This window comes from Glandiceps talaboti, chromosome 17, assembly GCF_964340395.1.
Source record: "Glandiceps talaboti chromosome 17, keGlaTala1.1, whole genome shotgun sequence".
Lineage (NCBI taxonomy): Eukaryota > Metazoa > Hemichordata > Enteropneusta > Spengelidae > Glandiceps > Glandiceps talaboti.
Genome location: NC_135565.1, coordinates 17,986,667 through 18,010,718, shown reverse-complemented (window position 1 = coordinate 18,010,718; position 24,052 = coordinate 17,986,667). Strand labels below are relative to the sequence as shown.

Genomic DNA, 24,052 nt, shown 5'->3' with positions numbered 1-24,052 from the left:
CTTGTATTTAAAGGATACAATTTATAACAGTTTAACAATTTTAGCCACCAGAAGACGGATGTGTTGGAATAGTTCCCATTGCTTGTATTTGAAAGAAATAATTTGGAACAATTTTAGACAGCAAACACACAATGGATTGCGTAAAAAAATTACTATCTCCTTGTATTTAAAATTTTAACTTTCTTATCTCCATATTTATCTAACAGTAATATAAACACAACTGTTAACAACTGGCAATAATCTATCTTGATAATCTTATATGAAGAGGTAGTTATTTAAATGATCTATAATCTTCTAGAGTTGATAAATTTGATGTGAATAAAATGTTACATTGGTCTTTTATACACTGGCTGTTTGTATTCTTTCACAATAAAGTCAGGCATAATTTATCAGTCATGGTTCCAAGGGTTCATAATTTAACACTTTGACCATTGGTGGCGCTATTGTACTTAATGGTCAGTGTGTACATTTCATTCAGGGTTTTATTTATTTACTGGCTGGCACAATTCAGACTAGAATATTGAGGTTGAGAATACATGAAGGATCATAAACAGAAATTAATTATAGTTGGTAAACATGACAATTACTTATTATTGTGCTTTTCTTTTGATTATATCAAATCATGTATTTATTTATTTTACTTAGCATATTCAGTAAGGCAGAACAGAAAAGAGTTATGTAATGCAACAAAAAAGTTTTGATCTGGAAAGAATGAAAATTCATAACAGTGAATACCTTTGCTGAGGTTATTGTTACACTTGACCAAGATTTACTACATTCTACATAATTACCAAATGTAAACTATAATATATTCCGATTTCAATGACACCACCAGCATAAAAATGAGCCTGGAATATACAAAATAATCTGTGATTGCGGTTTATCCGTTTTAAAATCATACACACTGCAGTCAGAGTTATTGCGCCCTCAATAGGTGAAAGTTATACCATAAAATGACCTTTCACCTTCAGTGATTGTAAATGTTGCGTTGCTGACCACTGCTGTTTACAATACACTGAATGCGACTTCGCCCGTTTGAAGAATTCGTCCTCAATGCGTGAACAATACACGCTATCTGGTATATAGAAGGTAGGTTTATACGTCTTTCTTTTCGTAACTCGCAAAGATTACCTCTCATGAGGTTAACAGGTAGAAGTGTTGACTGAACAATTGTCGCTTGCGGGAAGGTCGTCGACGTGACGCGAAAGTGAGCTCCTGGGCCGTCACAATATATTCAGTTACACTTATAGGGCCTAAAATGCGTAGACTTCACCTCTGTCGACATAGTAACTTTGTTTAAAGAATGTAGTTATTGCGAAAGGTTGCAAAACCCATGTTAAATCTTAGACCGAAAGTTGCAAATGTGTGGAAACGAATGCGTACATTTTCTATGTGTGACATCGACAGTGCTGTGTGAACGAACATGTACGTGTAAATCGTTGCGTGTACGCCCGCTTTCATTTCAAGGTGCAGAGCGCATCTGATTTTAGTCGTTCGACAAGCAAGTTTTATTTTTTTGGCGGCATCTAATTTTTGCGAGAGAAACAGTATTAAAACGTTACGAATTGTTTCACGTAGTCACATGGTCATTCGTGTAATACTAGTAGAACTAAGAAGTTTCGAATGAAAACTGAACATGAAACATGGGCGGCGTACGAATAACAGAATCACAACGTTCGTGTTTTTTACAACAATGTCATAGAGCGACATCGCCTTGTTACATAATATTCCTTTCATTTCTTTCAACGTGATTGAGTCCATTTGTTTGGACATAAAAATGTCATGCTGACGTCAGAGCTGCACGACACGTCGTTTGTCACTTTGTGTGCATCGAAGGTGAACGGCCAGCGAGAGATACGTACATGCGTTTTACATTGGTATGGGTTGCCAAGCAATATTGATAACGAGGGCCTTGACAGGGATGTGTACTCATCCATGAACATAGATAATATTAATATTTTGAGTGACACTTGAAGGATGGACAAGTGAAAACTTGTCATCGTACCAGTCATGGTCACAAATATTTCTCTGAGAAAGGTATAAAACTTGATGCCCCCTCCCCCTTGTATAATTTGATATGTATGTGTATGTATAATAACAGTGTACATGTAAATAACAATAACTTTCTTGCCACTAAAATCACACGACTTGTAATGTTTTCGACTTTTTAGGAACTTCAGAAAGGTGTGAATTTTTATAAGGACCATCAATTTGACCTTTGCCCCCTGTGTAGAAATAGAATGTAGGGGGAGTATCAGTGATAAATGTAAAGCTCTGCACAACAGAGCAGTTGAATTGTTTACATTATTCCACTTTCAAATATTAGTGGCAAGACCCACACTAAACTCCTCTTATTAATACTTATTAATTCTAAACATATTAATGTGTAATTTTTGTATGGTCCATGATCCATATAATTTTACACGGTAGGTTTACAAATGTTTAACAAATCTCTTTTGTTTGTAGATATTAGCATATTTAGACTTTGAGTATAACATTGTGGTTTTTTTTGGAAAATACTACATGTAATTTATATGCATTTATATTGCATATTAGCGTGTATTATCAATCATCATTGTACTTTCACTAAATGTAACTAAAATCTCACGCTGAACAGTTTCCCATATTTCTTTAATTCCAGTTTTTTTTATCACATTCTATTTAACAAAATTAATGAACACAAGCTGCTGTGAAGCTATTGTTTTTTCAGCCATTGATTGAACACTACTTCAGGAAGTAAAAGTATTTTCATAGATTTTGGGTTCTGGAGTCATTTCACGATTTCAAGAGTTTCACTTGATTGAGGGCAACAGTAGATTACAGTGAATATGAAAGAGTTTTAGTTTGATGTTCCTTGGTAATCAAGCAAAATGTATGTTATGAAAATTAATGACTTTCCAGAACCCAGGGTTCATGAAAATACATTTATTTCCTGTAGTGGTGTTCATATCTGTCACCTGAACTGCACATGTATGTAGCTAATTGAAATAAACTTAAAGTTAGGGAAATCATGATTCTAAGAGAACAAAAATAAATTATATTACCCCAGTACTGCAGTGTTTATACATTTACTTTGAATTGAAATATATTGTACATTAGCCAGTCATTGGAGATCCTTGAAGACAATAGTGTTAGGGCCACAACACTTAACATTTGTATAACAATATGACATACTGTTAATTTATGTTAATTAAATTTATGAATGCTGTGTGGGTGATAAAGTCTAAAGGGCTGGGACATGCTACCATTGTTTTTTTAATTCAACAGGAAAACATTGCCTGGCTGGCCAGTTGCTTACAGGTACAGGTACACTATAGTATAGATTAGATTATTGATGCCAACACTTGGCACAGCAGGTTTGGAACAGCAGAGACTTGTATTAATACCATGGTTTGATAAGAACAGTTTTATGGCCTCTTTATGTGTACAGAAAATGTCAGGGGAACTGGAAATTTGTTTGTGACTGTGAACTTTTATGTGACATGGCTATAAAACTGTAATTATAAACTGATCATGGAAAGTTACTGTAATACAAATCTCTGTACTTCCAACATGCTGTGCCAATTGTTGATAATCCAGTTCAGTTGTTTACTTTCCCAGCTGTTTGTATCAGGTTCCGGTTTGTCCATGGTCTGATGTCTACAGTTGTATGTTTTAGTGTTGACGATATGCATATTGTAGGTTGATCAATATGCAAATTTTATATACATGTACAGTGTCATGTTTAATAGTGTTAATGTAAATTATTATGCAATTAGGAACCAGCCTTGCGATCTCCCTGAGGGAAAACCCTGATATCATATATAGGACAATTCTAGTCTAGGTAGCACTTACATTTGTACTGGAAGGTAAAGGTTAATTAGGAAAAGTCTAGGTAATATTTCTAATGGAGTTAATAGCCATATTAAATGATGGTTATTAAAACTGAACAGAGATTAATTACTATTCATAAAAAAGTGTCAGGATTAATGATTGCATGAATAATATGAAGGACTAATGAAACATATTTATATATAATTAACATACTATATTATATATGCATGTATGCTATCATAACCAATAGACTCAGTCTCAGTGTTTTCATTATTATGAGCATTTAAAGGCCAGGGTTTCAATCCCAAGTCCTTGCATTAGTGTTATCTGACTTAGTAGTATAGAGATGAGGATTACATCTGTGGTCATTGTTTTGATCAGGACCATCTTTATTTTTGTATCTATATCTGTTTTTCTTACCCAAATTTTAAAATGTCTGAACTGGACCTTAAATGAAACCCGGAAATGACATATCGGTAATTTAAAAAATTGAGAGGCATGATAATGCAAATGGTCTCAGTTTATCAGTATAATGCACCTCCTTTTTGATGATGCACCAGTAAAAATTGCCATCGCACGAGTACTTTATTCTCTCACTAAGTTTTATGGTTGTTTTTGATAGCTTCTAATTACTGATAAGCCTGGAGACCTGTATTGATGTTACTATCTTAAGAAGTGACAGTGTCTGGGTTAAGTACAGGTATAATTAATCTCTAAAGTATACAAAGTCTTTGAAACTATGAATCATGATTAAATATTTACAGTTTGTGATGACTGTAGACAAATAAATTACAATTATAATAATTCAATAAATAAATATAAGCCTGGAGGCCTGGAGACCTGTATTGATGTTACTATCTTAAGAAGTGACAGTGTCTGGGTTAAGTACAGGTATAATTAATCTCTAAAGTATACAAAGTCTTTGAAACTATGAATCATGATTAAATATTTACAGTTTGTGATGACTGTAGACAAATAAATTACAATTATAATAATTCAATAAATAAATATAATCAAATGAATGTGGATATTTTATCATTAGAATCGAATTTGAAATGTTGATAATATGAGTCTATGACAGAACCCCATGCCACAAGAGTGTAAGTGTACGCGGGGTATTTGCACGAGCGTTTGCAATCTTCTCTGCACCTATACGTGTACTTTCACGAGCGAAGTGAGTGAAAGTACGAGTGCAAGCACGAGTGCAAATACTTCTGAGTACCCACACTGGAACTCATGTGACATGGGTCATGGGATTCTGTATGGTACAAATGTACGTTTATAAATCTGAAACGGCAAATTTCCATAAAAATCGCACAGCACAGCACAGATTTTGTGTGGCGAACGGAGTCGCCCTCGTTTGTATATCATTTGCAGGTATGCAATAATATTTTCAGTATTGCACTACAGTGAAAATACCACTAGTTATGTGCCCACCAGTGTAATTAATCTCATACATGTATGTAATGATACTATGTAGTTATGTAGTTGATTTAAAAACATGTAGTATATTGTGTTAGGTGATATACAATGTACAATATAATATACTTGGGATTTGTAATAGCCTTTCTCTTCTGTACATATAGCTACTTATATTAGTCTGTTTATGGTTTAGTGAGATTGTTAATTTTAATAGTCAAGCACTGCAAAATATTGAGCCTTCAATCCTCAACATTTCATGAAATTTTGTAAAAACATTTTATGTTTGAAACTAGTAGGATATTTTACGTCGCTTTTGAACTGAATTACTATTGAAATTGTGTATCTCAGTAATCAATTATGATAATTTTGATGACAAAATAAATGTAGCCATCCACAGTCTACTTCTTAAATCTGTGAATTTGCTCATAGTCAGTGGAGAAGAAACTTCTCCACAGTGTATTCTTTGCTATATGCTAATTATATATACTTCTGTTGTGTAGCAGAGACACAGATTTAGTCAGTAGATGCAATGTAGGTGTGGAAGCTGTAATCTCCATATTGAAAATTTTGCAACTGGGTGATCCTACATGTGTATGGTCTCATGAAAATACCATAGTTACTTTCAAAGCAAATACATATTTAAGACTCATTTGCATAGGTCATTTCCTGTTGCTTGATATTGAGATATATTGACATAGTATGTATCAGGCACTGTGTACACTGTGTGTAAATAATCAAACATAATAAATAATCAAACACAGTTGAAAGTCCAAATATGATATTTCCAAGTAGACAGCTAATTGATAATAAATCAATTGATAGTTATTAAAATGTTTAAGAAAATAAATCTGACTAAAAAATATAAATAGTACATATTTTAAGCACATTGAGGCTTCACTTGGTGGATGCCAATCTGATTGATGATTGGCGACTGGTGTCAGTCTAAAAGAATTTAGGTTTAAATATCCTACATTGAACTATTGATCTTGCCCCTAAAATAACTTATCAGGGCTCGAAATTAACTTTTTTAGTTGGTAGTCACTTTGACTACCACTTTTTAAAACTGGTATAGTCAACAGGGAAGATTTGGTAGTCATTCTTTTTTTCAGCATTTAATAATTTATGCATAAACAAAACATGAAGTAATTGTTTTCATGAAATTAGTGACATTCATATTAGGCAAACATTTGACCTGTCCTAAAATACTACATGTAGTATAGTATAGTTATGGATGTATGGCATAGACCATGGGTCTAACTTATTACTTAGCTAGGGACCAATCAAATGTGTGAGGAATTCAAGTAGAAATTGTATGTGTACACTGTACATGTTACTTTAACAAAACATCTGAATGGGTTACAGGTGCATGTACATGTACAATACATTGTACCTGTGGTGTCCATGCAGGGTTCAGTCATTAGAGTCAAATCTCATCTAGTCTATTGTTGTACTATTCTATTCTGCTCTAGACCAGATCTATTATGCTCTATTCTTTTCTGCTGTCTATTCACATCTACATGTATTATGTTCTATTCTAAAGAACATGAAAAGGGAATTAAAACACCCAGTAGTGCTAGTAAACACTAGTTTTTAGTTACGCTGTAAATCACAAATCGTTCAAGGCCATGGATCTACATTTGTATTTCTGTGAAACAATTATAAAATTATAAATTCTACATTGATGTACTCACAGTGCATAAAGAAATTTACCCATGAATCAATGTTAACATATTTTGTAATATATGTTTTATTTTTATTTTCCCCCACAGTAACTTATTGTTCCAATTTGCAAGAATCTTCTCATACTACTACTTCCAGAAACTGATTAATACAAGATGTCGGAGGACAAGGGGCTAAAGAACTTTTTGATCATTTTCAACATAGTTGTTGTGGTAAGTATAGTGATAAAATTATAATCTGTGTAAATGTGTACAGTTTTATCAGTTTTAACATTTCACTCCCAAACTAAAAGAATTTAGGTTTAAATATCCTACATTGAACTATTGATCTTGCCCCTAAAATAACTTATTGCTGTAACTTGATAATTTGCACCATATTTCTATTTTCTAAGTGATCCATTCATTGGACTACATGTACCATCATACTGTATATTGTGTAACTTCCGGTGTTTTTTTGTTTTTCTGAAGTACTATAGTGTTTGTAATACCAGTATAAATACCATATGTGGAATGTATGTGTAGCATATGGTAGAGGAAAGTATAATATCACTCAGGCTGTACATACACTGCAATTATCGTAATGTTCAATATTTATTTTAAAAAATATGCTATGAATCTACCGTGGAAAGATATCACTCTCCACAATATCCACAATTTGTTGATTAAAAATTTAAAATAAATTCAGATGTACCATAATTAGACATTTGACATTTCTGTTACATTCTTTTCACTATTTTTTGCAATTTGTAAGTTTCATACAATGTACTGCATTGCTATTGTGGAAGTTTAAACTCCTCTTTTTACCCGGGGGGTAATTATGATTTAGTTGTATACAAAAAACACAGGTTGGGAAAAACAGGGGATTTTAAGTTTATTGTTTGGAGATACATTGTATGTGTACATGTGCTACATTTACATGGAAAACTTATTTTGCTGTTTACGGTGGTGCATGGTACAGCAACCCTACTGGTGTTAAGACTTTACATAGGTAAATCTCTAGTCTAGTTCCTATATGGTATCTTTACGATTTACAGGTCCACTCACAGACCACATCCAGACGAGTAAATCTCATAATGAAATAGGTTGAAATAAAAGTAGTGTAGATATTATGAAAATTAAGTTCAGCACCTTAAAGTAAAGTGTTCTACAATTGTTTACTGGCTGTCTAGTTCATTGTTAGGTGAGGAGGTAATGTGTACTTATGTTGACATGTAGAGGGTAGTTATTGCACTCAAAATACACAATTGTTTACTGGCTGTCTACATGTAGTTGGCTGTTACTTAGGTGAGGAGGTATTAATGTGTACTTATGTTGGCATGTAGAAGGTATAGCTATCAGCACTCAAAATACACTTGTATTGTTTACTGACTGTCAAGTTCATTGTCACTTAGGTGAGGAGGGAATGTGTACTTATGTTGACATGTAGAGGGTAGCTATTGCACTGCTGTTGACATTCTGGTGACTCAATACCACTCCACCTACTAACTGTCAAATAACAATAAATGTGTGACCCTATAAAAGGGTAACAAAGAACTATAACATTGTGTTGCCATGGTAACAAAGTACACTCGTCAAAATCACTCAACTGAGACAACTATTTGGTTTTGTTTATAATTTAAAGAGATAGGTAAAAGGGTAACTAGACCAGTGTAGATTTAATTTGTTCTCACACACTGTTGACAGTATTAAGTTATAATACATGTACCTATCTATGATGTGACTACTAGTGATGCAAATACAGGTTTATTGGAGCCTACTTGTACTTTCCATAGGATGGCTTGAATTGCCTGGAACCTACTGCAGGCTACTTTACATAAAACCAAGCTTTCTCTATTTGTATGGTAATAGGTAATCTAGTTCCTGACGACCTTGTTCCAATTTTACACTGCGTGATCTTCACATATTTGAACGTAGTGTAAATCGGAACATGGTCATCAGGAAATAGACTAGGTAGTAGGGAAATAACTTTCATACATGTATGTATCTGTTATCCTCTCCTATACTTTATACATGTACATAACGAAGTAAGTTGAAACTCGCATGTAGTTGATAGAGATTCCGTGCTGTTCTGTTTTATGGTACTATACCAGAAGTTGGATGGATTCCAGACTAGAGTTATTAATCAAGCAAGACATTCCTAAACTATGTAAATAATACAATATATACTTGGCAAACATGTCAACTATCAAAACTTAATATCAGTACAAAATATTTTCACAATGATTCATGAAACATATTGTCATGAAACTTGTTGATTGTAGGATGAACTTAAGTGACCTTAGCAACAACAGAGAGACAGAAATTCAATCATTATCCGTGCATACTTTGTATGGTGGTAATGTGAGAATCTCAGTTATCAAGCATCTGATAAATAAAACTATTTGTATTTGACAATCAAAATTACTTCTGCCAAAATTCCATGTCTGTAACAGTATCAAACACAGTGAAATCATACATGTATGTCTTAGCATTATGCTGACATTTCCCAACTATTTATACCCATTGTGTCCTACACACATTTTGTACATGTTTTTTCACGAACCTAATATCAATAAACATTGCTTTCATTGCAGTATACTGATGGCTAGCCAACACAAAAACATTCTATATATGAATTCATATGTGCATACAATATGTTTAATACACACACCTGTACAAATACATAATAGCAACATATGTAAATTATAGTTCCGCTCTGATAGGAAATGCAACAGATTTGTACATTTATCATATTAAAATTGTCATTATAGTTGCATACATCTTTACTACATCACAGTTGACAAAATCAAGACAGGCAGATAATGAACAGAACGTATTCCACAAGAAAGTGAACATAAAACAATACAATAGTTGATGGCAACGGAAACAGATTCTGATGAGGACCATAAATCCCTAGAGAACTAATCAAAATCCATGAATATGACAAACACATTCATCAGTTTGGGTAGTCTAGATGCCAACTGTGAGTGAAGGTATAAATCGTAATGATACTGTATGGAAACTAGACTAAAGTGTGGGGTACGCGTTACACACAACAACAAAAATAACAACTATATATAAGACATGCTTACCACAATTTCAGTAACTTTGATGTGGTAGAAAATAGACTCAAACCAGGTTCAAATAATTTACACTGCACCGTGTACCTCTGTATAGCCATATACATGTACATATAATAGATAAATATATAAAATTAATATAATGTAACTCAAGCTAGGTTCAAATAATTTACACTGCACTGTGTACCTCTGTATAGCCATATACATGTATATATTAAATAGATAAATATATAAAATTAATATAATGTAGCTTGGTACATTAATTGACAATTTTCTTGATGTCAAATGACTGTATGATCACCAGGCTCAGGTGTCTATTGTTTCCACTCGGCTGATTATGATAATAGTATAAACTATACATATAGTTTAACTTCTAGCAATGGTAGACAAATATGTTCCCTTAAGGATTCAGTTTTCATGTACATCATGCATAACATTAATACTCGTCATCACTAGTTGTCACTTAATCAAAATGTCCATCATTCATATGTTATACTTAATGTTTGGAAAAAAATAAGTACATTTTTTTGTAGCACCTACAAATGTACATGTACATGCACCATACATTTTTTATTGGTGCAATCATTATCATCATGTCAAGCTAACTGGGCCATTTTTTGACAGTTTTTCTCCATTGATGTTTATGTTGCATAATTGCTGCTAGGTCAAATAGATTTATACCAGAGTCTCATTCCAAAGTGTCAACAAAGTTTGTAGCTGGACACCCTTTTGATCTTTTTTAATGCTGTGGTTCCCAGTGCAGAACTTGGTGGATAGTTTCTCATACATGTATAGGTACTTTAATTATTGTCAATGCACCTGCATTTCATGTATTTAGAGTTCAATGTCAGACAACCAAGTTAATATATTCACTGGGAAATTCTCTAAAGACCAGTAATTAGACATTTTCATACAGGTATACAGATATACAGGTACATTCTGATTTTAGGCCTTATTTAGGCCTCTGATATCAGATCAGGGTTGACTAAAGTCATATCAGTGTGTATGCTTGCATAGTCTTCAATTTAAATTTCATTTGCAAGTCCTTCCCAGTGTCTATCTAAACGTCTCTCAAAAGTATATACATTTGGTGCATCAACCACATGATTGGGAAGACTATTCCACTTCCAGTGGTTTCATGTTAATTAGAGGTCTATTTTATCTACATGTATACCAGTATTATTAAGTAGTATAGTATAGTAATACGTTCAAATCATGATTTATTTGAGGTGCTCAATGTTGTGGTTGGGTGCAAACTCAAAAATCTATTTGATTGGGCTATACAAAATGTAGCTTGCACCATACTGTGTGTACTGCTAAACAAATATGTTTACAAATGTACATGTACCTACAGGTGATTTTATACTGTGCAGGGTGTATGTATGTATTACAATTAAGCCATTATAATAATTGTATGTAACAAAACAGTTATCAGTTGCAGGTACAATTTGTAGTGCAGCTTTGAGACACGTGTATAGAATTCTTAGCAATGTACAATACAAATGTAGCAATACTAACAGGATTCCAGCATAACGTGGTCCAGTTGATTATCATAACTTTTTAATCACCATTCACGATTGTATACATTTACTTATATCCATTGGCATCACTACAAGGTTATTACAGCCAGCCACCAACAAAAACTCTTTATTCTTGTATTCATTGGAATCTAGAATTGTTGTTAAAACCTTGGAGGGGTTGTAAAAATGAGGTTTGTGATTTGAAAATAGTTACTAGTGAAAAACATTGTTCTTTATCTGAAGGAAATCTATTGTATTTTGAGTGACTTTTTATAACCTGAGGCAATATTTTAGAAGGTACTACAATGTATTATATATGTTAAGACTCTTAAATAGCCAAGTCAATATACAAGTCTTCTGTGTTTGTTAATAATGGTTGATTTGATGTATACATATACCAGCACACAGGAGGGCATTGACACAGATTTAGACATGTTCATACATGACGTCAGCTCAGCTGTAAGTTACAGTGACAAGGAAGATCTATAGTAGCCATGGTGGCTTAAGATCATGCTTTGTAGATTCATCATACTGTTCTCTCCCTCTTACATGTATGTTCTCTCCAGGCCTTTATCAGATTCCACCCATCTCCCTCCATCATTGAAATACATGTAGTATGATTTCATAAATAGAATAGACATCAAGCAACGGTATATAAATACAGTTACAGTGAGTATATATGTGGATGTTACATGTTGATGCTAGCTGGCCTGACGTATGTTAAAGTGACATGAGCCGAGTTTATAATTACTCAAGTGAAAATACTTGAGTGATAAAGACATCATAGCCTAAGTCCGGGTACACTAGGATACATTAAATGATTAATGTTAGTTAACCTGGCACATAGTAATGTACAAATGAACTATGATTGTGTATTTGTTCACGCCTACAATACATCTATGATCTATAGAGTCACTATTTGATTTCTGTTTTTACCATTGCATACAATGATTCCCTTCACACACATACATGTATGAGTCACTAACTTTTCAACAAAGGATGGCAAGGCTCGAAATTAACTTTTTTCTTTGGTCGTCCTAGTGGGCTACCAGTTTCAGAAATTGGTAGCCCAAGGATTGTGGCCTGTAGTCCCATATTCCTGAACTGAAAACAGATTTCCTCTATTAGAAAAATGTGTATTATTAAAATACTTTCATGTCCATAAATCTTCCATCCTCATCACATAATCAGTGGTAGCCTGAGTGGGCTATCAGCTGCAAGTTATGGTAGCCCATGACCAGATTTGGTAGTCTGTGGGCATGGGAGTACTGTTAATTTCGAGCCCTGCGCTGTATAGAAGACTGTTCAGACAAATATTGAAATTGTCATGTACATGCATGTAGCTTGAGTTATGTTTCATGTAACCTGAGTATGTACAAATAAGGATATCATACATGTATAACAAAATTGACAAATACACATACATGTACATGTACACAAAATATTGGATATACAGATGTACAAATGTAAATACACCATTTTAGATACAATATGTACATGATCATTTCATTGTTTTTGTTATAACCCTGAGAATTCTGAACAGTAGAGAAATTTCTGATAACTGTGTACAGTTAATGCATATGTGAAATATACAATGAATTTGTGGAGGGGGGGGGGGGGGGGGGGACCTTGGTAAAATACCTTAATTGTGACAACTCATAAATTGTACCTAGAAAATTCATGGATAATGTCTGCTGTATAGAGTAAGAAACACACAGAGAAGGAAAACATGTAATTTAAAGGAAAAATATACCTTGTTGTGGATTCACTATGAATGAAAGTTTCCTACTACGTGTACCTGTACTTCACTTAGGATTGATGCTAGCTCTACACTACCAAGGCATCTACATGTACATGTACGTCACTTCAGATTGATGGTAGCTCCATACCGATAAGTGAACATGAATAAAACCTATGAGATTTAATATTATCTCATCTAATAATATAATATCCAAATTTTTATTAAACATTATATTCACTAGGTATCCTTTCCCTTTTTATTAATATTATTATCATTATCAGTAGAAATATTGAATTAAAGACAAATTTATAGATATGAAATATGTTGTTTTTACATTGTACATTGCTCCCTTGCATTTCTGTGTCTATGCATTGTCACAAAATCACAGCGATTCCTTATACTGCAGCTGTCAGACTAAACAACTACATGTATAAGTATTACAAGACGACTTATTAGAATTGATATATGTTGAATTAATCAAAATATTGTATTTCGGCTGTCAAAATTAAGACAAGATTTATTGAAATTGATATACATTGAATTAATAATCAAAATATTGTATTTATAGTCTCAGGTTGTTAAAAATATAAGGCGAGTATTATTTCATATTTTGATTTACAGTTCATGACTACATTATATACACTATAGGAGGTAATAACAATTAGAATGGTTCATTTAATATGTGTACAGCTGTTAAATTATATGTGGCAGTAATGTGTCATTTATATAGGTCATTTATTTATATTGGTCATTTATTGATACAACAGTTGCTGGAATTACTATGATATAGCTTTTATGAAATTGATATTTTTATGATCTAGATTTTGTCAAGTTGATATACTATTTATATGTCATGTACATGTATACTGCATATTGCATACATATACATGTAGGCTTCAGTGTGCCCTCTAATGATAGCCAAATTTTGTTGTTGTGAATCAAAGTGAGAAAAACTGGAAGTTCTTGTGAGTCTCCCACCCCATAGTAAGAGAGAAGGGAACACCATATTTTGATGCGTCAATTGTGTGCATCAGTGGCATGTCAAATTGACTTAGAGGATGATCACCACATATAGTAAGAGATAGGGGAACACCGTATTTTGATGCGTCACTAGAAATTGTGTGTGTCAGTGGCACGTCAAATTGACTTAGCGGGTACACTGTATGATATACATGTAGCATACTGGAATTACTATTGGATTTACAATATAAAATGTAGCTTTTGTCATGGTGATATTTTAATGATATATTTCATTTGTTTGTCACAAGTTCATATACTACATTGTATACTATTATGCCATGCATGTACATGTATTGTATAGTATGAGGTATGAGGTATGCAGTGTAATTGTAGCATACTATAATACATATGAGGCATTGTAAATTACTGAAGTCATTCAGTTGTCAGAGTTAATGGCTTAATTGTGACTAGTTTATGATAAACTCGTCACAATTAAGCCATTAATGCGTTAACGTGTACCCTGTTTATCCATGTCATGTATACATGTGTACATTGTCAGGGCTTGAAATTAACAGTACGATAGTCCCATGTCCACAGACTACCAATTCTTGTGATGAGGCTACCATAATTTGCAGCTAGTAGCCCATTCAGAATACCACTAATTATGTGATGATTTAAAGGATGGAAATTGGAAGATTTATGGACATGAAAATATTTTAATAACACACATGACTTCAAAATGTTGTTTATTTTTAAATGTAACAACTGTTACATCAAATATTCTATGTTTTAACATCTTCAAAAAATCTGTTATTACTTCCAGTTGAGTGGGTTAGCTGTTGTTGGTCTTGGAGTATGGATGATAGTAGATTCCACTTCATTTAATGACATTGTGGATAGCGCCATACTGAATGGCACCACCTATGCATTGATAGGTGTTGGGGCTTTCATTGTCCTCGTTGGATTCTGTGGATGCTGTGGAGCATGGAAGGAGGTCAAATTCCTCCTCATCCTGGTAAGTTACTATAGCAACAAGCATTAAAGTTTAATTTACTATTGAGAAGTTGTCCTGAAAATCAGTAAATTAAAATCCAAAGAAATCTACAAATTGTTTTACGATTACTTTTTTATGCAACTCCGTTTATTTGATGCAGAACTTTGAAGTAACACTCTGTCATTACATGTACCTGTAAGTAACTTAAGCTACGTAAAGTACAACCCAAGAATTTCCTGATTTGCTGCTACTCAATTGTCAGACTGATGTGAGCTATTCAGTTGCTAACCATTGGTAGCCCTATGCTGGCACAATCATAGCCCTATACTACATGTAGTCCTATGCTAGCCCTATCCTGGCCTTGTGCTAACCATATGCAGGCCTTACATGGCTAGCCTGATGCTTATCCAATGCTAGCTCTATGCTTTCTCAATGCTGGCCCTATGCTGACCACATGCTAGCCCTGTGCTGGCCACATGCTTGCCTGATGCTGGCCCAATGTTTAGCCCTATGCTATGATCTCAATGCTGGCTGTATGCTGGCCCCCATGTTGGCCTTATGCTAGCTCCTTCAGAAAATATTTCTTGGACTGTAATTAGATGCACTATCAGCAATAACTTTATGTCTATTTCATTTCACTCCAGTACATTATCGTTGTTGGTATTGTCTTCGTTGTGGAAGTAGCAGCTGGGATACTGATCGCCCTCTATCAGGATGAATTGGAGTCTTACATACAGAAGACAATGAACAACACTTTACAAGATGACTATGGTCAAAGTGGTACTGCTAATGAAGCTATCACATCGGCATGGGATACAGTACAATTAACAGTAAGTCTTATTAAGCCTAATAAAAAAAGTTGTTTGGTTGTGGTTACCCAAATCCACCTAGTTTTTTCGTATTCAGAAAAAAATAATATAGAACAGAAATTATAAATTACAACCAATGGCTGTACATGTATTTATGAAAATTGGAGCCCGATGATGTTATCACATCTGTCTGTTTACCACCAACAAAATTGAACATGAAATATAAAAATTGACACGTTGATTCTCTTTGGTTTCAGTTTGTTTGCTGTGGTTCATCTCTATATACTACATGTAATTATACACACATCTGTCTGTTTACCACCAACAAAATTGAACATGAAATATAAAATTGACATGTTGATTCTCTTTGATTTCAGTTTGATTGCTGTGGTTCATCTCTCTATACTGATTATGAGACATCTGCATGGTACAATACCAGTAGTTCTGAGAAGTGGCCTGAATCTTGTTGTGTACATAACGGTAATACAATAGCAGATCGAACCAAATGTTACACTCCCACTGCAACTGATTGGTATGATTATATGAATACTGATGTAAGTTTCCTCATTTTACTCATAATAATAAATGTTATAATGTGAATTTTTATATGGCAGTAAGGAATGTCCAAGTCTGTAAGATACAACATTTATCCCATGCTATCAGCCAGCATTCTAGAAGCCTGACAGGGCTGAACAACATGATGTATCTTACAGTCTAGGAATTCCCACATTGTGGGCAAAGCCCTTTGCAATTATTACCCTTGGCACAGATATATAATGACACAACAACACTTTATTTTTGTTTATTTTCAGGGTTGCTACAGCAAAATAAGAGACTTGATAACTAACAATGTTATGATAGTTGGAGGTTTGCTTATTGGATTCTCTGTCATTATTGTAAGTATTGCATATAAAGTGGTGAAATTTGCATAAATTGTCATTTTTGTAAATATTACATAAAGTGGTGAAATTTGCATAAATTTTAATTGCATTACATCTAAAGTGATGAAATTTGCATAATTTTTAATTTTTTGTAAGTATTACATATAAAGTGAAATTTGCATTAATTTTAATTATTGTAAGCATCACTTCATGCTTATCATATCCTTGCCTTCAGACACATTAAACACTTTATTGCAAGGCTATGAGGGCACTAGTAGACATGTATTATGCCAAGGGCTGTGATGCAGTAACTATTTGAGTACTAATAAAATTGGTCAGCTGTAATGATGTAATTTGTCATTGTGATGAGAACTGTCAATCAAGACAGATCATACTGCCACCTAGAGGTCATTTGCAACTATGGAATTTGTTATTCTTATGAGGATCATCGACCAAATGGGATCAAAAGCGAAAGTGCCAAACATTTTGAGTGTTATAACCTGTGTGAATCATTTGATTTACCAAGCTGATGAACATTTTTGGTCACTAATTAATATATTTGTGTTATTTTTACAGTTAAGTACACTGTGTGGAGCAATATGTCTGTGCTGTTCTATCAGAAAGGATGACTAAGACGTAATCATGGACATTTACACCATGAAACCCCTAGTAACACAAAATTATGGTTCAGTCCATCTCTCTTCATGTGAAATATTGGAATACTCTACAGGGTAATAGGTGTGTCAAGGGCTATACGAAGAGGAGAACAACAATTTTAACAAGTGTAATAAATTGAAAGTTAAACTGACAGTCTCATTTATTTTAGTTTATGTAGAATTTTTCCAGTGTTTGGTTAGATAATAGCCTAGACTTTCACACTTGTGGATTTTAACTATGTCCTGTCCAGCAACTCCACCCACTTATACTTTGACAGGCCATGTTGCAATATGATGACATCACTATAATGTGTTCCTTTGTGATTGGCTGATTCTGTCTCTTGAAGCTGATTGGCTGATCCTGTCTCTTGAAGCTGATTGGCTGATCCTGTCTCTTGAGGCTGATCCTGTCTCTTGAGGCTGATTGGCTGATCCTGTCTCTTGAGGTCGATTCAGTAATATCACATCACACAATAACACTACTGATGCCAACTAGCACAGTAGGGTAGATTTAAAACCCAGTAAGAATTCGCACCCATTTTTCGGCCAGCATGCCATTCATGTAAAATATTGAATTCAAAAGTCTAAGCATTTGTGGAGAGGATGTAGTCAAAATCCACCAGCACAAAGATCTACGCCAATTTGATGAATACATAGATCTTGCAGTAAATACTCCATGGTCTATCATTACTGACGTGTTCTACATGCAGGCTTTGTTTTTATTTACTTTATGTTTTCCAGTATTTCAAGTTAATTTTTAACTGACATGTTATCGTTGTCAACAAATCTACTTCTTAACATGTTATCAGCAATTACTTTTACCCAGTTTTAAGGTTTAATTTTTTTTTAAATTTTATAAATTAAAAAAACAAGTGTTCTGAAACTGCCTTATGTATTACGACAACATGTTTGTACATGTTTATTAGAGTTGTGTTTTAGAACATGTAAATAGAGAAACTTAAGATTAAGTCAAGTTTGTCACTTTTAGCCAAGAATTCCTCTTTATGTTTCCCTGTGCAAACTTAATCTGATGTCACTCGTGTCTAACTTGTGCACTGTATTGTATGATTTCACAATGATGAAATTATTAAGTCCAATTAAAGTGGCACAAGCTGAGTTTATAAGCTTTTTACGCAAATGAAAATACTTACACCAAAAACTTGAAACTATTCTAGTATAATATTTATGTCAATGCATGCCTTCTATGACATTACGATTGTCTTCTGGCATTGTTAAAATAGTGGATTGCATGGTAGGGGTTTCTTGAACATTTTGAATATGCAGTAAAAACGATGCCTAAACATGTATAAACTCAGCTTGTGCCCCGTTAATTGTTTTACCTCAGATAGTTATAATCCGTGATCAATTCTCATTATGCAAGTAATTCTCGGTACCTAGCATAAAGTTTACCAACCAGAAATAACATACTTTGCATGCATTACTATTGGCATGTGTGAGAACTTGAAAAGTCATCCTTCATCCTCTATTTTGACCCTCTAGCATGAGATAAAAGGGTTGTCCTTGACTGAGCGGTTAGCTCATACATCGCTTAACTCTGCACGCTCTGGGTTTAAACCTGCCCAGTGTCAGCTAGGTTTGTATGTAAGAAGGGTGATGCTCAGTTTGACCTGGTACTCTAGTATCCTTTTACTTCAAGAACACTAGGACACTAGGGTGCTGCTACGTGGTGACCAGTCAACAAATTTGCAAAATTTATTTGAACAAATGAAGATTGTTACTAGTATTATAATTATAAATTTATTATAGGTCCCGAGAATTCCATAACCGAATGGTATCAGTATTAACCATACTGCATTACTCCAGTAATGAACTGTACAAAACATTGTTACTTACAAAGGTTAATATGCAGAACAGGAGATACTTTCTACATTTACTTTTATTTGTTTGTGGTTGTGAGTTAGGGAGCGGGTTACAGTGTCCACGTCAGTGTCTTAATATATTGTATATAGTGCTGTTTTGTTTTCGTAAAAAAAATTCTTTGATTACAGCATGCCTACACATGTGCCTTCTATTTTATTTTTCTTATAAAAAAAACACGTCCAAATGAACAAATCAGCATTCTAATCTTCCACAGAGGGAAGTATTATTATCACATGGTACAGTAAGAATTGTGGGTAAATTGTGGGATAATTTTTGAGAATTCACATGTTTCTTTAATTCTTAGTGTTTTGTAGTTGTGTCATTATCATTCATTTTGAGAGTGATCTGAGGAGAACTTCCATTATGCATAGAATGTATTACAGTCTATTTACAACTATGGAATATGCATCTGTTTTCTACACTTGTAAACATTTGGCTACATTGTAATACATTGTAATACTAGTAATGAAATAGTGATATGCAAAACAGTCTTTGAAAATGACCTTATATGGTAACATAGCCACTTCCAAATATGGTAACTTTATTTTAAGGTTAGCTTTGTACCTCCACATATCTTAATAATACATTGGTTCCCTTGTATTCCAAATAAGGATAACTCTGTATCACCACATATCCTAATATGGTAGTATGATCCAAATATGGATTGTTTTATACCACCACATATCCTTATATGGTCATTTGATTCCCTGTAAATTAACATTCTAGCAACATGGGTTATTTATTATCACCACACTTCCTAATATAGTAGTGTGATTACTTGTAAATTCCAAATATGGCTCATTTTGAATCACCACATATCCTAATGGTACATTGTATTCCAAATAAGGAATTCTTCAAGCATCACATATCCTTATATGGTAATTTGATTCCTTTCAAGTTCCAAACATGATAGCTTTGTCTCACCACATATCCTCATGTATACATGTATATGATCAGTAAATGTATTTCGATGTGTATTGAGCAATCAGTTATTCCAACATCATTCATTCTCCTTGTGTTACCATATACCCATACTGTACATGGCAAACACATCCACATATGGCAAACACATCCATACATAGCAAACATATCCATACATGGCAAATATATCCATATAGGGCAAATATCCATTCCATATATGGCAAACATCCATATATGGCAAATATCCATTCCATATATGGCAAACACATATCCATATATGGAAAACATCCTTTTATGGCAAATTTGTCCATGTATGACAAATTGATAACAATCAAACAATGTTTTTTCTCCTGGTGAGTTATATTTACATAATAGGATTTAAGGTTACTTCTGCTTGAAATTAGATGAATCAATGTCAAGAATAGAGGTGGTTAGTTTTCCAAGAATGGTGGTGTTTAGTTCCAAGAATCGGTTGGTTATTTAGTAAACAATGTACATTATCATCCATTATGTGTATATTATAAATGTTTTGTATAAATTATAACTTTATAAATGATAACAAAATTCCATAAATAGTTGTAAAGTTTTTCACACAAATATTTCGACTTAGTTGTTGTTGATAAGCTTCTAAATGACAGTTTGTAAGTACAAGTTGACCTGTAGGTGGCAGTATACTATTTGTTTGTTAGTTCAGACTTCTTTCCTAAGTCATGTTGCTCACATGAAATAACTATAACTTGTGTGATTTACAAAGGCTGCAATGGATTATATGCTCCACAGGGAGTTTAGGAGATTTGTAAAAAGAGTGTCCATGGTGATGGATTTATAGCGGCTGTATTTAAATTTACCATCCTTATTTGTACAATGTATTCCACTGAAGCTATTTTCAATGTTTATCTTCATAGCAAATATACAAGTAAAATGAAACATGACATTGGAAAGCCCTCTCTATTCTAATTTAGATAATAACACCAAATGAATTCAGAAACTGTATGCATTTCATTTTACTTGTACCTGTCTAGTACAGACTACTCCCTTAACCCAGAGAAATTGGTGCTTCCATAATTCCATAATTTTCCTTTAAAGGTGCAAGTCAGATACCATGGCTGACATTTATTTTATGGTGACTTATATGGTATCATTCCATTGAATCATTTTATAATACCAACCAAGTATTATCACACCTCAAAATAATCCCATATGAGTTGATCATTTCATAGAAAGGTACATTGTACCACTTACAGTATTGTTAAGAGTACAAACATGATTCGACCCTTCTAACTTGAAGTTATGTCTTTGAAGTAACTGCATGGTTGGTGGTAGACTGGTCAAAGCATTGCAGTCGTTCCTAATTTATTGTTTCAAAATAACTCTATTTGCTGTGTCATTGAATGATTCTTTGAACTGTCAACAATATATTTTCCAATGAATTACTTGCTATGCTTGGAAATTTGCCAAGATTCTGGTATGTAAGATGACAGGACTACAAACAACTCCATATCAAAACACGCAATCAATGGACAGACTTTAGAATCATTTTTTGTCTGATGTAAACTTTATGTGTCCTATTTCATAGCATAACATTTACTGTGTGTATAATTACATTACATTACAATATCATGAGTCTTTCTAACACTTTAACATATCATGTTTTATAACATATCGTTTGTTTGTTTGGTTGATTGATTGATTGATTGATTGGGCAAGTTACACCATGTGTAAATAACCTGTTTGTGTTCATACAGTCAACTTTCGTGACCTTACCCATTCCATAAATCTTATCAGTTATCAAATTCACTCGACCTGTTGTCGGGCAAATTCATCCTAAAAGTACCCAGGTAGCAGAAATATTGTTTTACTGTTGACAGCATTTAAGGCAATTTCATAATAATGTATGTATTTAGGACCAATACTTTATTCACCCCCACCCCCACCCCCCACTCCATCTACCTATTAAAGCCATGAATGTAGTCAGACAGCTAATCACCAGACATGTTGTCAGGCAAAATTTATGCTACAAAGACTAGAAATGTTTATTTCATAGATGTAATTATTTCAGACAATTTCATATAATTTTTGTCATCGTACTGTTTGGGTTTGTTTAGTCAACTTTGGTAATCCTACCCAGTACAAACATTATGTTGGATTTCCAGACACTAATCAAAGCCATTACCTGGTCATAGTTGATATTAAAAATGTCACTGTTTCAGACATTTTCATATAATTTATGTCTTCGGTACCATTTGTGTCTGTTTCACAGTCAACATTGGTGACCTATCCAACCCATAAACCAAACATAATTTTGGTTTCAGACATTAATCAGAGCTGTTACCGAGTAAGTCAATATTTCAATTTCATTTATGTCTTTAGGACCATTTGTCGCCGGCATTAGTAAACAATGGTGATTCAAACATGTCAAGTTTTACTGTCACAACTCACACGAAGTCAAATACAACCAGCATATTTCAAATTATTTATACCATGCAATTTTGTCTCATGGAAAATGGTATCTATCTCTGTCACAAAATCCATTTTCTTGAGCCAGAGTAATTTTCCTGCTTTTTTGGACCCATGGCAAATATTTTACCCTTGTTCCATGCTGGCTACAGATTTCAATTGCAACCTTGTGGGAAATAAAATGAAACATTTGATTTTCAGAACTGAATTGATCAAGTTTTGATATCAAAAATTTAGAAATGTTTTGCCCAGAAACAGGATATTTATAAAGGTGTAATAACGTCTTTTTAATATTAAGAAAAGTTGTTCATATTTGTTATCTTACTATAATTATTAATCTTATAAATATCAAATTTTTGTAAATGTTGAAAAACCTGGTGTTAAATTTCAATAAAAGTAAAAAAATACTTAAAGTCAGTGTCCATGGTTTTGTTTATTTCCTGTTTTCAGTGACAATGAAATTTTGTTTGATTGCATTTTAATCAAATTCTGAATAAAGAAAGTTGGCAATCACAACAGATTTCGCAAACCAAAAAATCATTCAAAATCAAGACTTTACCAGTTCGTGTGTGTATGTGTGTGTGTGTACAAGGAACAAGTGAAACAGTCCTGATCATAGACCCTCCACCAACTGTCTATGTCCTGATAAATAAATTCAATCCTGACGTTTCAAATCAATATTCTTTATCCTAGGATATCAAGGCAAGATAAATAGTAGGTCACCACCTATTATCTAAATGTTATGGAATAGAACATACTGTGAGTGTATGTGTATGTACATGTGTATGTGCTTGTGAATCCATGGCTTCCTTGAAAAGTCTGGTGAGAGGTATAAGTTAGTCCATAGACCCGCCACCAGTGTGGTTAGTCAGATATTCAAATAATATATATCAGAGAAATTTAAACTATAAGGAGAAAAGGGAATAATTCCCTTTTATACAAATTCAGTTGCTGGTGATTTTGGTAATGAATTTGGTGGTGTAGGGTCTATGGGTATGTGTGAATGTCTTGGCAATGTGTGTCATTAGTACATTACAGAAAGTTGATATTTATACATGGTATATACAATTTGGACAAAACATGACTGGACTGGGGCTTGTTCATTACTCATACTGAAAAGCCATTACTATTAATTACTCTTAATTAATTCAAGATTAGGATATCGAGGTGTTAACATCAACCAGCTCCACCTTTAAGAGACACATGACACAATAAAGTTAACAACAAAAACAGTTTATTCAAGTACAAATGAATCTAGC

General features: G+C 33.5%; 1 protein-coding gene across 1 annotated transcript; it reads left to right on the top strand.

Annotated features, from left to right (window-relative positions):
* Nucleotides 1-996: 996 nt before the first annotated feature.
* On the top strand, nt 997-22,259 carry LOC144448003 (tetraspanin-18B-like). The gene is made up of 7 exons (XM_078138146.1): nt 997-1,089; nt 7,005-7,127; nt 15,018-15,209; nt 15,833-16,018; nt 16,375-16,551; nt 16,810-16,893; nt 17,455-22,259. Exons 2-7 carry the CDS (start codon nt 7,071-7,073, stop codon nt 17,509-17,511), a joined length of 753 nt encoding a protein of 250 aa, XP_077994272.1. The 5' UTR covers nt 997-1,089; nt 7,005-7,070; the 3' UTR covers nt 17,512-22,259.
* The last annotated feature ends 1,793 nt before the right edge of the window (nt 22,260-24,052 follow it).

Excerpts from the sequence above, each read along its gene's own strand:
- LOC144448003 (XM_078138146.1), top strand. The coding sequence starts at position 7,071 with ATGTCGGAGGACAAGGGGCTAAAGAACTTTTTGATCATTTTCAACATA. Across the intron at positions 15,210-15,832 it reads TCAAATTCCTCCTCATCCTG|TACATTATCGTTGTTGGTAT; the intron begins GTAAGTTACTAT and ends ATTTCACTCCAG. Across the intron at positions 16,019-16,374 it reads GGGATACAGTACAATTAACA|TTTGATTGCTGTGGTTCATC; the intron begins GTAAGTCTTATT and ends CTTTGATTTCAG.